The 18,118-nt window shown below is 36.8% G+C and overlaps 1 protein-coding gene across 2 annotated transcripts; it reads left to right on the forward strand.

Moving 5' to 3' along the window:
* The first annotated feature begins 1,173 nt into the window (after positions 1–1,173).
* LOC105034697 (uncharacterized) lies at positions 1,174–5,883 on the forward strand. 2 transcript variants are annotated; one of them, XM_010909947.4, is made up of 8 exons: positions 1,179–1,647; positions 1,780–1,821; positions 2,994–3,076; positions 3,244–3,345; positions 3,448–3,662; positions 4,813–4,907; positions 5,135–5,382; positions 5,456–5,883. In XM_010909947.4, the coding sequence occupies exons 1-7, from the start codon at positions 1,503–1,505 to the stop codon at positions 5,374–5,376; spliced, it is 924 nt and encodes a 307-aa protein (XP_010908249.1). In that variant the 5' UTR covers positions 1,179–1,502; the 3' UTR covers positions 5,377–5,382; positions 5,456–5,883. The 2 variants fall into 2 exon arrangements, with proteins under 2 accessions (XP_010908250.1, XP_010908249.1); XM_010909948.4 differs by lacking the exon at positions 1,780–1,821 and having other exon boundaries at positions 1,174–1,647.
* Positions 5,884–18,118: the final 12,235 nt, after the last annotated feature.

Raw genomic sequence — 18,118 nt, forward strand, 5'->3', positions numbered from 1 at the left:
CTATTAGATATATGAGAAACCATATGGTGTCGCAAAAAAATGTTGCATGATAAATAGGTCAAATGCATCGTATGCATGTAGAACCCACACCTTATTTAGTGCACATAGCGATCTTTTTTTTTTTTTTTTGAGGAAGAATATCTGCTCAACAATTGAACAGCACTACATAAAAAGAAATTAAAGGCAACTCTTAAACTTACATAATAATGGAGAAAAGTTTGTTTAATTAATATTTCATTTACAATGGCTATGCATTCCATGTTAGCTATAGAACCTCTTGGATGTTCCTAGAAATGTGTCCTCATTTGTTTGTCGGCATAAAAAGTAAATTTTTTCAAAATTAAGGAAGAGAAAAAAAATATTTGCCATATTTGTCAAGATTTAATTTGGTGTACATATGAAAATAGTTATAGAAATAAAAATATTTTTCATAATATACTTCTTGATTAGATAAGAACTGTAATTGATCTTCATGTCGAGTCTTTCCAAATATATCTAGACTTGTTGATACATGTTTATTAGAACTTTAGACTTATTTTTCAACCCGTATTAGTTTTTTAGAACAGCCTTATATTTGAACCCAATATAAAATTCTTTTGCTCTTTGGTCAATGTGAACCTAGCCGGTTAGGTCTAAGATGTTCATCATCATTTTGATGAACATTAGTAAGATCCTAATATAATATAGGGTTAACTCTGACCATTTTGATAAGAAAAAAGAGCTATTAATTCAAAACAAAGATGATGCTGTTATAATATTTTATTTTAGTAACACAACGTTACACGTTTCAGTTGATAATATGCTCAATACTATAAGAAAAAAAAAATCAATGATTTTTTTTTTTTTTTTTCAAAAAAAAAAATCAATAGCCTTGTCAGAAATTGAGTTTGAACATCTTGAAGTTGTGTTTCAATTGGTAATGTCCGATTTAAGTCACCTGCAGTTGAACAATTAAATTCCAATTCGATCACCTGCCGGCGCACAATGTACATTCTTGCACCCATATCTTCCCCGGGTCGCTGCGTCAAATCAAGCTTCCCTACCGTACGATGACCGACCCTCACGCAGTCCAGCTCATCGTGGCCCTACGTGCAAGCATGAACCCATGGACGGTCATGATCGGCAGCGCCGCGCGACGACGACTCGCCTCTGTCCCCCGCCCCATCACCGACAAAAAACTAAAGCTCTCTCCGCGTCTCTCTCGCCCGTGTCTCCCTTCGGTGTCCTTCTGATCACCTCTCTCTTCTCGGGCTCTGCTGCTACTAATAATTAGGGCACGAACTCTCACCCACTTCGTGTCGAGGAGAAAAAGATCAAGAATTCTATCACAAGGAAGAGGAAAAGCTCTGCGCTTTGGTGTCATCTTTGATTCCAAGGTCATGTAGATTGGTGCTCTCAAGAAGCAAAGGTCATGTAGATCGGAGATATTTATCCCTTTTGCTTTGTTTTTCTTCTTGATTGGAGCCTTGGAATTGTGGGATACTGAGAAAGGGGGGAGAACGATGAGCGTTTCGATCACGGTGATGACCTTTAATCTCCATGAGGGAGACCAGCCGAGCGAAAGCCCCAACTCGTGGGAGAAGCGTAGGGATCTCTGCATCAGCGTCATCACCAGCTACTCCCCAACTATCCTCTGCACTCAACAAGGTCCGATTTTTTTTTTTTTCGGTTACTTTCGTTTTAATCCTTGCGTTGAACTATGATTTCGTCGTTCTCTTGGTTTGTTAATCGAAAGGAGTAGGTTTTCCTGATGGGTTATCTTTTTGGTGAGTGCTGTAGGGTTGAAGTGGCAGTTGGAGCACCTCCAGCAGTGTTTACCAGGTGATCATAATGACTGTTGATGTGTGTTCGCTTGGTTTCAATTTGAGATCGCTGGATTTCTTTTCGATCCTAGATGTTTCCTATAATCTCTATTGATGCAAAATGGAAACTTTCTTGGTGATATAAATGTTTCCCCTTTTTTGCACCATTTGAGTTATTTCTGTGTCTGCATGCTTGGTTTCAATCTGAGATCACTTAAAATTTTGACTCCAAGTATGATTCCATCACGTAGTGGTCAAAAACCATGACATTTTTGGGCATTTATGTGTTTACCCCTATACTTACGTCATAAATGATGTGGGATCAGGTGATCGTTCGGTCAGTCTATTAGCAACTTTAGTGAACCCAAAATCGCAGCTGTCTAGGTTGATGCATATGATTTCCTTTATTCATGTTGTAATCAATGAAGGAGCAGGTTTTGTGGAAAATTATTATAGGTTTGCACCTTCGTCACCATGTTTGTTCAGAGTAGCAACCTCATCATTAATATGTTCATGAAATTGTTGCTGAAGCTATGTTACCATATATAGCTATCATCAATGCACCTGTTGTAATGTTTAAGTTTTTTCTATTAATGAACTCAATTAATACTTTTTAGAGCTTCATGATGTCTAATTATTTGAATAAAGTGATTGATGATATTATATTAGACAGAAATATGATGGCTATTTTTTAATTTTGCAAGTGCAAGTTTCTTAATGATTCATAAATAAATTGAATGCTGCTTTCGACAGTTTCAATGATTTGAATTTCAATTTCAGTAGTCTTCATTACAATATGAAAACAAAAGAATCAAATAAAAAAGAGAAATATAAAAAAAATAAAATAAGTCAAGAACCTAAATTGGCATCATTTGAATATATATTATATCATTTAGGATTCTGGATGCATCGATTTGATGCACTTAAAATGTTGTAGATATGAACATCAGCATTGCAGTTCCATCACCATGCCATTGCTTACAATTTTGGAGATTTAAGTCTCATAACCCCCACCCCCCTTCCCCTTTCTCGTTTTCTCCTCCTCTGCGTTATCATGTTCCTTCAGCCTTATACATCCTAGCCACAAGAGTTTGTGTTCATACAGTTTCTAGTCAGTTCACAACTTTATATATATTTTTTTCATGATGAAGTTAGGTTCCCAACTCGAATTTGTCTTCTCCAATTTTCCAGGTTATGATCAATTTGGGGTTTCAAGGAAAGGATCCCAGGATACCTCAGATGAACACTGCACAATCTTCTATGATAAGGAAAAGGTATCAGATCCTTCCTCTTAATGTTTTCTAGAGATATGTTGGCTATGCTTTTGATCCAATGACATTCTTTGAATCTTACTATTTCTGATATTTGTGCATCAAAACCACTATCACTAAGATTTATATCATTCCTTAATGCCCTAAACTTTTTCTTGTGTTTGATGAAGGTGGAGCTTCTTGAAGGTGGTACCTTTTGGTTGTCAGAATCCCCCTCTGTTCCAGGAAGCATATCATGGGGAGCCACAGTTCCATGTATTGCTACATGGGCGATATCCTTTTAGACTGCCACATATGTTTTATCTCCTTTAATATATTTTCCTGTACAAATATCAAGCATTATTTGCTTTTTGCTACCTTGACATGGTTTCCACACATTTCAACTTAAGAGAGTTGAACCACCAGGATTCAGCTTCCAGATTGTAAATACAAACCTTGATGAATTGAGTCCCCGTGCACGAAGACGAAGTGCTTTACTCACATGGCAACACATAGCATCTTTGCCACCTAACTTGCCAGTTGTATACTGTGGAGGATTTAACACACAAAAGGAGTCCACAACTGGGCGTTTTTTGCTTGGGAGATCTAGGTATATTTCTAAACACTCAATATATGAATATTGGATGGGAGATAAATATGTTAAAGTTTACCTCTCCAGCTTCTAAAATGATCATGCTTATTGACTGTTTCTTGGGCTTTTTTCTGACAAGTAGTTGCAATTCTCTGTGTCAATAACATTTTAACTATAAACAAGTATGTTCGCATTTTTTAAAAGGAATATCTTTGTTGAGCACTGACCTTTCTTTTGATACGCTTGATGCTGTTGTATGCTTTACATTTCTACCCTATAAGGGAATAAAGATGCTTGCTTTACTTTTCTGCCCTAGAAGGGAATAAATATGCTCTTCTAGTTTTTATGTGGAAATATGCAGTTCTGGTGCTTCTCTGAATCTCATACCCTGTCAGTGTGTAGCATGGAAAATGGATGTTCTGAAATGTTACTTTGACATAGACATATGGATGAATCGCTGATTGCTAGTGTATGTTGAGGAATGAGGAATGAAGGCTTTATATGTTTGGAAACTTGAGATTTGAATGCTGCTTCTACTGCTGCTCTTAGAAATTTAGATTGAAAGGAGAGTGAGAATGATTGAAGCATTATTTGCAGACTTAGTAATCAGAGTGTGACAATGATTGTTGCATTATTTGAATATTCTGTCATTTAATCAAGTTATAACAAGTACTTCATCTACATAAGGGATTATATGTAAGAAAATGAAGGTACTTTTAAGAATTAGACTTGCATTTAGGTTTCTCTGCAATCAAAATGATAATGAGCAGGAAATACGGTAAATACTTGGCCAAGGGTTTTCTGCTTGAGTTCATGTTTCCTTTTCTCTCCCATTTTTCTAAATTTCCATCACATTGAGTATCATTTTCTCTTCTGGATTCAGTATTTTAAGGCTTCAATTCTTTGAGCCCTTTAGTCCAGTCCAAGTTGACAGCTGCATCTCGGACCTTTCCACTGTTGCACTGTTATCTATCTTTGCACCTCTCTCTCTCTCTCTCTCTCTCTCTCTCTCTCTCTCCTTGCTACTTGATATAGTAAGAATCTCCATAGCTGCTTGGCTATTCCCTTAACCTGAATGATTTAGAAATGTATATAGGTTTGTATGTTAATTTGTTCACCCTAATCTCTTAAAAACAATAAATGATCATTCTTGATGATTTGGTAATAGGGAGCATGGTGTTGTTGGTGATATGAGAGATGCCTGGCCAAATGCTCGGGTTCGGAAAAATGTCTCTTTGATACGCACATATCATGGATTCAAAGGTAATTCCTACATTGAAATGCTGATTTTTCTGCCTTAAATCGTTTTCCTCAGTGAAGTTTCCCTCACTGAACTAAGAACATCCTGCCTAAATTGATTATTCGTCTAGCGTCTTTGACAAACAACTACTCTACCTAGTAGGTTCTCCATTGCAGACATAATATTTTTGATGTGTGTGGTTCAACTGAATGAAACTGACAAACAACTTTAATTGATTATGGTGCTGCAGGAGACAAACAAGGTGCTATGGAGTTCCTAAAGTTGATATTCAGAGCTCTTTGCCTCTGCTGGGATCGCCAGACTCAGGATTTGCATATTGACTGGATCCTCTTTAGAGGGCGCTCGCTGGTCCCAGCATCTTGTGAAGTTGTGAATGATAATATTGATGGTTTATATCCATCATCACATTATCCTATCTTTGCTGAGTTTATGCTTCCACGTACCGTGCGGTTGCTTGATACGCCCACTTAAATCAAGGTTTGGTACACTTTTATTTTTATCTTTGTTCTCCATAATTGTCAAACTAATTTTTCTGATTTTGCGTGTGTAGTGTTTTGGTTAAAATATCCTGGCAACTGATTGCAACTGTGTGCCTCAAATATTAAAAGAATATCGGAGAGGTGTTAAGCTTGGAGAGCTTGATCTCATTACCACGGGGAACTACTAGAACTCCACTTGGCATCGACACCATATATGACTGCAAGTTTCATTTTAGTCTTGTTTTCTGCTCCCATTGCGGACTAAATTTAGGCATGTTGGTGAGATATCCATTAGTGTGAAACGGTTAATTTTTGAAAGCAATGTGATGTAATTATATGATGAAGCTGCGGCGTCCCTCCCTCAAGATTCTATCAGGTTGTAGGTCTCATGGGAAATCGCTGATGTCTGGTTATGTTTGCTTGATATTGCTGTTGTAATTCTTTATTTTAAATAGTGCTATTAGTAATTTTTTACAAATGAAATTAGTAATTCGTGATCTGCTGGTCAGTATTATGGTTACTTTATTGTGGTTTTCTTGTACAAATTTGTCTGAGTTGTTACCAAAAGCTTCTGTTAAACACTCGATGATCGACTCATAATCTGCACCTTTTGGATTCAAGTTAGTTTATGATTTGGCTGCAGGATTTTCTTCTCGTGTAACTGTTAGTCTGATTTCCTGGCATAAATTTATGCACAACAACATGCAGAACAGCAAAATTATAATATACATATGGATAAGGCATGAACTTCTTGTCTGGTCACCCGAACCCTTTCTGATAATTGGATGGGTGCCATGAGATCTATCTGTATAAGCCTGAATCTTTTATTTTTCACATTTATCAGCCAGAGGATAAACCGATGAGGCTTCTTTTGGTTAGTCAAAATGTACCAAGACTTGAGCAAGCCATAACTTTGATAGTTTCCAGGTTGCCTTCACAGAGTCACAGCTGGAACCTTTATGCAAAATTAGGATGTTTGCATACGCTCACATAACCCAACAATTTCAGAAACTTTACCTAGTTGCAGGTTTCAGAATTGGGAGGCAAAGATGAGCAGCCATTCCGCTCAACATGGTCAAATGCCTCCATGAATCAAGAAAGATGCTTGAACCTTCAGTAATCAAACTAAAGTCTTTAAGAGGCTTGGCGTCCTCATTTTGGCTATGTCAATATAAAAACAATTATTCTTGGCGTAACTATAATTTTTAATTGCCACATTATGGTGGATTCTTGGATTTAGGATTGAAATCGGAACGGATATGGATCGGATATCACAATATCCATATCCATATTTATTTTGGATTTAGGGTTGAAATTGAAATAGATACGGATCGATATTACAATATTCATATCTATATTTATTTTGTCTGACAAATATAAATGTGAATATGAATATTATTTGAATGTAAAAATTCATATTTATATTTATTTTAAATAGATACGGATCTAACTCAGATACTAAAAATATAAATATAATTATAAATATTATTTAGATAATTAAATTTTATTATTATAAAATCAAAGATATTACTAAATAGATCATAAATTAAATTAATAATATATTTATATAGTTGTATATTTCTCTTAAAAATAATAAGTATATATAAAAATATAAAGAATTACGTACAGATTCGAATACAGATCGGATAGTTGCTATCCATATCCATATCTATTTTTCTTTGACGGATATAGATACGAATACGGATATTAGTCGGATCTTTAAATTTTTATCTATATTCAGATTAATTCGGATATGAACATGAATCCGATGGATAAATATCCATACCACTTTCACCCCTATCTAGATTCCTTCTTATGTTGCAAGTCTGTATTTCTAAGAACTTGTGATTGCATTAAAGAAAGTAACATCAAGATTACGGCCCAGGGTAGGTGTGTGAACAAGAAGCAGGCTGTTTCTTTCGGTAGCTGTTTCTTTCGAGCTTCACTCGAGAGAAGAGCAAAAATCACTATAATCAAGCATCATACTATTTTCATCTAAGGCTGCAAATCAGATTGGGTTAATAAGTTGGGTTGACCTGTAACCCAATCTGATTTGATCCGATCCGACCTAGTAGATCAGACCCGAATCATTTTAAAAGACTCAGATCCCGATTGGATTCTAAAATTGAACATGTTCATTTTTCGAATTGGGTCTAGATTTATTAAATTTTGATCCGACTCGATTCGATCCTATACATGGAGACTTTTGGGTTGATTTAAGTCTTGAGATAAATGATCCGGCTTGATCCAAACCCAATGTGAGAGTAGAACACTCACCTAAATAACTGAACCCGAACACATTCCTCATTTTCACTGTTTCTATGTTACATGAATGTTAATTTTAATCGAGACTATTTTAATATCTGTTGCTCTCGAAAGTATATTCTATTGATTTTTAAATCCTTATATTTTAAGATTTTATTAGAATATTTTGAATTTGGATTAACCAAGTCAGGGGCAGTGGTGAGAAAAATATGATTAGACTCTTTGGGTTCTTTGGTGAAGCATATGGGACATGGAGGCTCTAATAGTCTCATATATCAAAATCAAAATTTGTAGTGCAAATAAGGTTGTTTATACATCTTCTACTTATTAATCTTATTATTTATAATCCAGACCTGAACCAATCCAGATTCAATTCAAACCACATCCATATTTTATGGATTAGGATCGGGTTATACATGAATCCGATCTGACCTGAATGACCAATTGGGTCAAAAAATTTGATCATAAATTCGATCCGACCTAATCTTTTATTGAGCTGGATTTGAGTCCATATTCAATTCCAATCAAGAAATCAGATCGATTCGGGGTCACTCATGATCCAGTCCAACCCATTCATTTGCACCCTACTTTCATCCTAAGAGGCCATATGATCTAATGTACAGCCTATCGAATGGCATCCACTCTAAATTGTCTGATTCGGACGTACCAAACCATGCTACCTAGAGTACTATGACTCTTTAACTCAAAACAAGGCTCAAACTGCTCGAATCAAGCCTAAACTAAGTTGAAGCATCTTGTTCGGCTCACTCCACGGCAGTTCTAGCTTCTCTCCCCCTTTAATAAGGTCTTTCATGCTAAGAAGAGAGAAGTTCCAAACTCTTTTTATACTATTCTTTTCACTTCAAAAAAAAAATTGAAGAAAGGGGACAAATTTTTCATATTTTAACCTGGAATGAAGCCAAAAATAGGTAAACAGCCTTCTTGTCATCCTTCTTTCTTTTTTTTTTTTTCTTTTTTATACTAAAAATTGATAATAAATGATGAAAACAAAGAAGATCATGCCAAAATTTTAAATTTTACTGTGATTTAATGATATACTATAGATTTATGGATAGTCGGCACAATATAACCAAAATTATAATTTTCATTAAATCTATTAACTTTTAAATTAAAATTTATTTTTGATTAAAAATAAATAAAATAATGATCAAAAGTTACTGTAAAACTGGTGACATATTTAGAAGTATGCAAGATACTCCTTGTTTAAATTTGATAGCTATTTATTTAATCTTAAGTATAATCATGCACATAAAGTACTAGACCCAAATTTAAATAAATTTGAAAATATTATCTTTTATACATCTTAATAGGCTGAGAAAAATATATGTAGCATCCTTTGTAGGGTGCTACATTAATCCAAGCTATAATTAATTTTTTGAATAGTTTATATTTACATATATTTTAAATTAAAAATTAAAATATATAAATAATACAAAAATTGTAAATATTAATATTATGTATGGATAATTTAGAAGTAGTTTTAGAAGTAGAAATCTGACTCTTTACATTATATTGAAAATTTACTATTTGTAATTAATTAGTTAATAATTAAACAAGATAAAATATATATATAGTATCCTTAGTAAGAGTCTACATTAAACTAAATTAAAATAAATTTTATTTATAATTTGTAATTAAATATTAATTTATTATGTAAAATTAATAAAAATTCATAACGAAGTCTAAAAATTATTTTAAAAATATACTACATAGATAATATAAAATAGTTTCTAGACTAATTTGTTGATTTTTAATTACAATGTAATTATACTAATTTTGAATAATTAATTAAATAATGATCAATATATGTAAAAATATTTGACGTTGGTTTTATAAGCTTCGAGGAATGGATTTAAGAAGGAGTCAAAGCATGACAATGATTGAGATCATAGAGTCATGCTTTCGGGTTAGCATTATTAGGATTATAAGTAGTGCGACATGGAGTTCAAGGAAGGACAGATGATCAATTTGAAGCAGCATTTGACTGGTTATTATCTTAACATATTTGTCTGCCAAACATACTCTTAGGAGGCATGCCAATTATTAAAGAAACATTTTGTCAATTTTAGGGGTAGTTAAGCAAAGAAGTGCTAAGAAAATGGCGGAGGTCAAATGTCGGATGGTAGAGCCATTGTCATGCCACTCCATAGATTCAAAGGACTATGAGACTTCTGTTCGGATGACGACGAGATGCAAATGTAGGTTGCCATTCGGGATAGCCTAAATGAGTGCTGATAGAGGAAAGAGATTACAAGACACGAGTCCCAGTTTGGGCCCCGAGAGTATGAGTTAGGATTTGGTTCTAGACCTACCATGGCAAATCCAAGCTACAGGAGGACCTGCTAGTTGGTAGAGATGACAACTGTATACCTCTATGCTTGGGGTTCTTTAACATTAAGAAAATGAAGAAATGTAGAGAAATATCAACAGCAGTTACCATTCATGATGTAAATCCACGTATCTTTCCCATCTGAGATTTCAAGTAGTAGAGGATTGATACTATATGGGAGTTATTAATTTGCCAACTTATGTAAATCATTGACAATGTCAAATTGGCATTAGAGAGGTGTTGAGAAGAGTCTGTCACAATACCTAATCTAGTTAGAGAGGTGGACGCAATTGATCCACCTAACAAAGCCAAGTAGAAAGGGATATCCAAGGAAAAAAAGCAAATCAAGTTAGTAACAAAAAAGTTATAGTTCTATTGGAGAGAGTTGAGGAGCCTATTCACTTAGCTTCGAAGACCAGTGAGCCCTCGAATGACTTGTTGCCTACATCATCCGATGATGCTTATGATAATGACAACTCAAGCAATGATGTATCTAATTGTCAGAAAGGTAAAGATGGATATGTCACGAGTTTATGACTAACAACCCCAAGGTATTTAATTCATTGGTGAGTCTCAATATGCCGATGATATATAGGATAGGGACCATAGTGTATGACTTGATAAAGCTCGCAAAGATATCATTGCATACCAGAGATGGATCCCTTAAGATCATTCAAGATATAATGCTACTATTGCAGGTGATAATGCATATGGGATAATCTCTGAACATATATAGATCCGAGTCATACATCCAATTTTATTCCACACAATCATACTATGATTTATATGGATATGACTTGCTTGAGACATTATATTCTAGCGTATACCATTCTTCATAGTCTTAGGCAACTTATGGATTGGATTTGGTTGCTGTAATCTTCAGATGGCTAGTCCAATAACAAACTGAGGAACAATATTAGGGCGCTATCTAATCAGCATACAAGAAAATACGACAATCCTCCTAGACCTTGAAGTAGTATCCCATGATTCCAACATCTATGAGAGACGTTGACATTCCATAAAATTTGAGATATCATTAGTTATTTTGTATCTTAAATACATTAATTCGACTCCATTTACTTTATCGTATGTATATTCACATATAATACTTTAATTATACTTCAATTCCATTTCATAGCCAAAAACACATCAAAATTATATAATAAACAACCATAATCATCCAAACTATAAGTGGAAATTAAAAAAAAAATTGAAAAAAATAAAAATAAAAATAGCATATTAGTTAGATGATTGGTATGTCAGCCCCGTATCATATGTTGGCATGGCACGGACTAATCGCCCATCTGTACAGTATCTAGCATTGGTTTGACGAACATTGTTATAAATATAAATACGTAGAGGGTAAATGACTTCGAGTGGTTTGGACAAAGGTTTTATTTACACAAACTAGTCAAGCACTAGAGTTGCATATAACCACTCAATTCAAAAATCTTCTATAAATTTCTGAATTAAACAAGAAAATCCAAAACTTATAATGTGATCTTTACATTGTTTATTCAAATAATTACTAGTTTATTAACACGGCAACCCATATGAAAAATTCAAGTCTTCCAAAGGGCACATTCTAGACGTTCGATGCACATCTAAATTCAAGTGAGTCGTTAACCTAGAATTGCTCACAGATCAATTAAATCAAAAGAGCTTCGTTCTACAGAGGGATTGAAGCATCTCTCACTCAAAGTACCATAATTGCAGTTGCTCAGGATCTAAGAGTACATGTTGGGAAGCCCCAAATTGACTTCTTGATATATCTCTTGTCGATGACTTCGCTCAACTGGTACAGCGTTAGGCGAGTTTCAATCTGCCTCGAAGACTTCCATGGTAATCCTGTGCAAGATGGCTGGTTCTGATAAGATCGTATAATTTCCATGGTTGACCCGAGAATAACCAGGGTAAAATCAATGAAATCTCAGGTAAGAACTTACAGGGAGCATGAGTTTCTTAAGTGGGCCTGCTTTTTCTTTGTCTTTTATGTTTTCATAATTTTATTGGTTTTGGAGAGATAAGAACTTTCTATCTTCAATTTATGTTTGAAAGGTATAAAGATATATAAAAAAAGAGGAGATAACTAAGAAATAAAAATATTGCATGTGTCCTGATTTTGCTTTTGTTCTCTTTTAACAGGGCACACAGGAAATATAATCAGTACCTATACCAAATAATAATTAAACGGGGTTTTAATATTTTCCTTGACACACCCCGTTATGGCTTGGATTAGACACAGTTTATCAGGAAAAGTAGAATTTCAATTATGGATGCTAAAAAATATAGTTGGGGCTGAAACCAAATGATGCAGATCTGGTACTAATATATATATATATATATTTATTTTATTTAATAAATAAAAATAGATATTAGTTGAATATAAAATTATAATTATATTTTATTTTAACAGATATAAATACCAAAACTAAGAATATAAATATGGATATAAATCGGATAATTAAATTTTATAATTACTAAATGGTTGATAAATTACATTAATAATATATCGATATGGTCATTTATTTCTTTAAAAATTTATGAGTGCTGTTACAGAGTTGAACCATCTTGGGTATTGTCCTCAGGTCTCATTTCGGATACATTTTTTGGATCAGTTGTAGTATTGAGACGGACTCTGAATGACAAATATCATCCAGACTCTTAATAATGGAGCGGGCAACTTTAATGGACTTTGTCCTTAGATGTCATTCTTGGCCAAACATCGAAGCTATCAATTCTTTACTGTTGATCTTATAATCGGTCCAGCACCGATGACCACAACCGAAGACTCGTCAAGATCACTATGGAGAACCAGAAAGGAATAATCCCATCGGCTCCCATCCGACCTCCCAACTTAAGGTCAGGATCTTGTCGACTACATGGGATGACCTTCCATGACTGGCACCAATGACGACACATTTAGGTCAGGGCCTCAGATGCATACCGACCTCAGACAATCGATCTATTCAGCCACATGAGCAATTAGTTGAAATCTTTCCAACAAACTCCTAAACATGGGCTAACAAATTAGATAGTAGACTCCCTATCCTAACAGCCTAACAAATCATGATCTAGCCTACTGGCCTATGTGACAACCTATATCTTCACCTTTATATAAAGAAGTAATGAGGGGACCCTTAAGGTAAGCTAAAACTCTCCCTCTTCTACTGTTCTCAAGTTTCAACTGACTCAAACATCAGTGGGTTCTCTATCGGAGAAGCCCCGACGTGTGTAAACTTCTTTTGCAGATCCATTGTGGCATCTTGATTCCTAGACCATCCTCCAATCTCGACCACATTAGCTCCTATTGGAGTCTTGACATAATAGTTTAGTGCTAGAAGGACCCAGCAACCCGACAAAAGAGAGAGAGTATGGAGAGACACGATTATTCCACTGCTTTTCGTTGACAGACTACCCGATAAAGCCAAAGTGGAGTCACCCAGCCGTCCGCTGTGGGGTCTATGCAGCCAGTGCCTGCTCCAATGATGGTTGACCTGTAGCACTTCAACTATCTGATCCACTAGGTCCAGGCATTAACTGACGTCGTTCAGCACTTGCAACAGACTATGGAGTAGCGACAGTCCTCAGCTTGCTCTGCAGACAATGCTATCTCGGCATAGCCACCAGAACCGATCTCTGATCTTGGAGAGTCCTCTCATAGAACCTACTGATTCGCCATGGTCGATTGGCAATCACCGTCTCACCATGGCTTTGGTCATGGCAAAAGATGTCAGCGTTTCTTTACCTCCTTCAGTAATGATTCTACTTCGGGTTACTCCCATGCTCCGAAAGGTCTCATCAAGAGGATGACCTTGAGCGAAAGGTTCGGGAGATCGAGCGCTGTCTAACCAAAGTCTAAATGGATGGCAGAGGGGACAGTGAGGCCTTTAGCTTCAGTTTTCAACCACCTTTCTCCCATGTCATTCTTCAGAAACCAATTCCGCATTGGTTCAAGATGCCGTAGGTAGAGCCATTTGATGGCTCGACTAACCTACTAGTTCACCTGAAGGGCTATAAGGCCCTCATGATACTCTAGGGCACCTCAAACACCCTCCTTTGCCTTGCCTTTCTTACAACTTTGAGGAAAAAAAAGAGTTTGGTACTCCGATCTCTAGTCGAAGTCGATCTACTCCTTCAAGCAACTTGGACACCAGTTTGTTACTTACTTCAGAAATAATCAGATCCAATTGAGGATCTTGGACAACCTCTTCTCCATCCACCAAAAAGAAGGAGAATCTTTGCGGGATTACGTGGCGTGTTTCAATGTAGCCACGTTAGAAATCTGTAATCTTGATGAAACTGTTGCCATATTGGCTCTAAAGCGAGGCCTCCGTAATGAGCACCTCATCTACTCTCTTGATAAAATATTTTCGAAGGATTATGCCAACCTTCTGGCCTAGGCCCATAAGTACATGCAGGCCAAATTGAGAAGAAGGTCGTGCCCCAAGCAAGAAGAAGTGTGTCCGAGAGGACATGCATCCAAACTGAGATGAAGAAGAATCCTTCCAACCTGCCAAAGCTCCTCCATTGAGGAGTCCCTTGGTATTTCAATAACTATGCCCCATTGGCTGCCCCTCGAACTTAAATCCTCCTAGAGATTGAGGGCAAAGAATACCTCCGCCGACTTTGTCAATAAAAACTTCATCAATTCAGTGGAGCAAGCGAAGTACTGTCTCTTCCATCATAACCATGATCATGACACCGATGAGTGCCTCCAACTAAAGGATAAGATGAGGCACTATCCGATGAGGCTACCTCGATAAATATGTTTGGAGGTATCATAACCTAACACCTGAGGAACCACCCGATACCAGCCCGACCAAGAGAACAACAATAACCAATCGATGGCTGGTGTTATCAATATGATCTCGAGCCTCGAAGGTGGCAGGGGGGCAAAAGATCAAGCCAGAAGTCTGAAGAGGCAGAGGATAGATACTTTAATTTTTTTTCTGATAATGATATTTGAGGAGTTCAAACTTCTTATGATGATGCTGTCGTCATCTCAATGATGATAGTAAATTATAATATAAAAAGGATCGTTGTTAATAATGAAAGATCAACTGATGTCTTATTTTATGATGCTTTCTAATGTATGAAATTACTACTTGATCGTCTAAAGCAAGTAAATACTCCTTTGGTTAAATTCTTGAGAGATTCCATAGCAATTAAAGGAGAGATTACTCTGCTAGTGATTGCTGAATCAGAACCTTATTAGAAGATTGTACAGCTAACTTTTCTTGATGTTTGAGTGTCTTTAGCCTACAATGCAATCTTTGGACAATCAGGACTCAATGCCCTTCGAGCAATCATCTCCACCTATAATTTGCTGGTGTGATTCCCGACTTAGAATGAAGTTGGTGAGATCTAAGAAAACTAGATGTTAGCCCGACAATATTTGTTGTAACCATCAAGGGGAAGAGGCTGATGAAGGCCCTGCTAATTGAAGATCATAGGGAAGACTCAGAGGAGTCCCGAGGAGCTCATCACCATTCCCTTCGGGGATGACCTGACCTAAATAATTCGAGTCGATTCTCAGCTGATAGCCAATCACAAAAATCGACTGATGACCTTTCTGGAGGCCAACAAGGACATCTTGGTCTAGTTAGTGTCAAATATGCTAGGTATTCCATCTGATGTTATTTTTTATAAACTAAATATGAATCCAGATTATCGACCAGTGCGACAAAAGAAATGAAGCTTCACCCTAGAGCGATAGTGGGCTATCGATAAGGAAGTTGACAAGCTGATAGCATAGGATTTATCCAGAAAGCACAATATTCAGAGTGGATTTCCAACGTCATCATGGTCAAAAAGGCCAATGGTAAGTAGAGAATCTACATCGACTACACAAATTCAACAAAGCTTGCCTAAAGAACAGCTTCTCACTCCTAAGGATCGACCAACTTATCGATGCCACCTCAGGATACCAACTGTTGAGCTTCATGGATGCCTTCTCAGGGTACAATTAGATTTGGATGTACTTGAAGATGAGGAGAAGACCACATTCATAACTGATAAAGGTTTGTATTGGTACAAAATATGCCTTTCGATTTGAAGAATGTAGGTGCAACATATCAACACCTCATCAACAAGGTATTCAAGCATCAGATTGGCCACAATATGGAAGTCTACATTGACGATATACTCATCAACAAGTACGAAAGTAGATCGGCATATTGCTGACCTAAAGGAAGCATTCGGCCAGCACACCGACATCAAATGAAGTTCAATCCGAATAAATATGTCTCAAAGTCTAGAGTTGTCAAAATGGACTGGCCTGTTCCTAACCTACGTGGGCTGTGATTATGTGGGCCAGGCTAGGCTTGGCCCACTTGTTAAAATGGTCCATAGAAACCTAGCCCAACCCTTGCCCACTGGGCTATGGGTTAGGGTTGGGCCAGCTCACTTTTTTTTTCTTTTTTTTTTTCTAGGGCCAGACCAATCCATTTTGGAGTCACTTTCATAGCTTTCTCTCCTTATTCTGTAGTTACTATGAAAAAATTAAAACTCAGCATTCAACAACTAATAAGAAGTCAAGTAACAATAGGATTTTCAAGATCAAATAAAAACTAAACTTACAACCAAGTGATCGCCTATTCACCTGATTGGGTATGGACTCCGCCCACGGGCTGACTCGGCCCTAACCTAGTTAGTCCATGGGCTATAAGGATCGGACCAAAAAGCCCACTTTCATAAATGGATCGAAAATTTTAGCCCGATCTAACCTATTTTTAGGGCCAAATGGGCTGGCCCATGGGTCTTAGCCCATTTTGACAGCTTATCATAGTCACCTTAGAAAAGTTTCTTGATTTTATGGTGATCTAGTGAGGGATAGAAGTCAATCCAAAAAAGATCCAAGTGCTCCTCGATATGAAGCACTTGAGCGTCAAGCGAGACATCCAAAGCTTATCGGGTCGAGTTGCAGCTCTCAGCCGATTCATTTTTAAGTCAGCTAAAAAGTGCCTTTCCTTCTTTGAGGTGATAAGGCAGATGAAGACTTTTGAATGGTCGGAGGAGTGCCGAACTACTTTTGAAGATCTCAAATGATACCTCGAAGCCTCTCCACTTCTTCTAAGCCAAAAGAAGGTGAGTAATTACTTTTATATTTGGTTGTTTCATCCAATGCAATTAGCTCAGTTCTGATCCAAGAGGATGCAAGAATCCAAAAGTCAATCACTATGTGAGCAACATTCTCGGGATGTAGAAACAAGATATACCAAGGCCAAAAAGATGGTCTACGCATTCATCACTTCTGCACGACGTCTCTGATCCTACTTTCAAATCCACTCAGTGGTCATTCTAATTGATCAACCTTTGAAGGCAATCCTTCGAAGGACTGACACTTCCAGGTGCATGACAAAATGGGCAATCAAGCTTCAAGAATTTGACATCAGCTTTTGACCTCACCCCACAATGAAGGCTCAAATGTTGGTGGACTTCCTTACGGAATGCACTATCTTCGAAAAAGAACAGCCCTTAACAAAATCTAAGGACATTGAAGAACTGCATTCGACAAGATTCAAGGGCCCATCCTTAACAAGATCTGACACATCGAAGAACTGCCCATGGCAAGATCCGAGGGCCCATCCTCAACAAGATCCGAGGATGTTGAAGATCTATCCTCAACAAGATCGAGGACACTGAAAAGTTTCCACATTGGATTCTACACATCGATGGAAACTTGAACGTCCAATGATGTGGCATCGGGCTCATTCTTACCAGCCCAGATGGTATCGTAATGGAGTACGCCCTCTGATTCGACTTTAGAACTTTAAATGATGAGGTCGAGTATGAAGCCCTCATCACTAAACTCTGACTTATGAAAGAATTTAGGATAAAAGATCTCAAGATCTTCTCCGACTCATAGCAAGTCATCGGACAAGTTCGAGGTGAGTATGAAGCCTGAGATTTCATAATGGTGAAGTACCTAAAGAAGCTCAAGAAAATATCGATAGCCTTCCAAACTCTGGAGGTCCAGTAGATTCTCAGATCAAAAAATGTTCAAGCTGATGCACTATCACATCTCACTATATCAGGGCTGACCAAACATAATCGGTGAGTCTTCGTCGAAGATCTACAGACATAGAGTATTGAAAAGTCCATAGTGCATCAGGTC

This window comes from Elaeis guineensis, chromosome 1, assembly GCF_000442705.2.
Source record: "Elaeis guineensis isolate ETL-2024a chromosome 1, EG11, whole genome shotgun sequence".
NCBI lineage: Eukaryota > Viridiplantae > Streptophyta > Magnoliopsida > Arecales > Arecaceae > Elaeis > Elaeis guineensis.

Coding starts and splice junctions, on each gene's coding strand:
- LOC105034697 (XM_010909947.4), top strand. CDS start 1,503: ATGAGCGTTTCGATCACGGTGATGACCTTTAATCTCCATGAGGGAGAC. Junction 3,077..3,243: donor TCTTCTATGATAAGGAAAAG/GTATCAGATCCT, acceptor TGTTTGATGAAG/GTGGAGCTTCTTGAAGGTGG. Junction 3,346..3,447: donor CATGTATTGCTACATGGGCG/ATATCCTTTTAG, acceptor CATGGTTTCCAC/ACATTTCAACTTAAGAGAGT.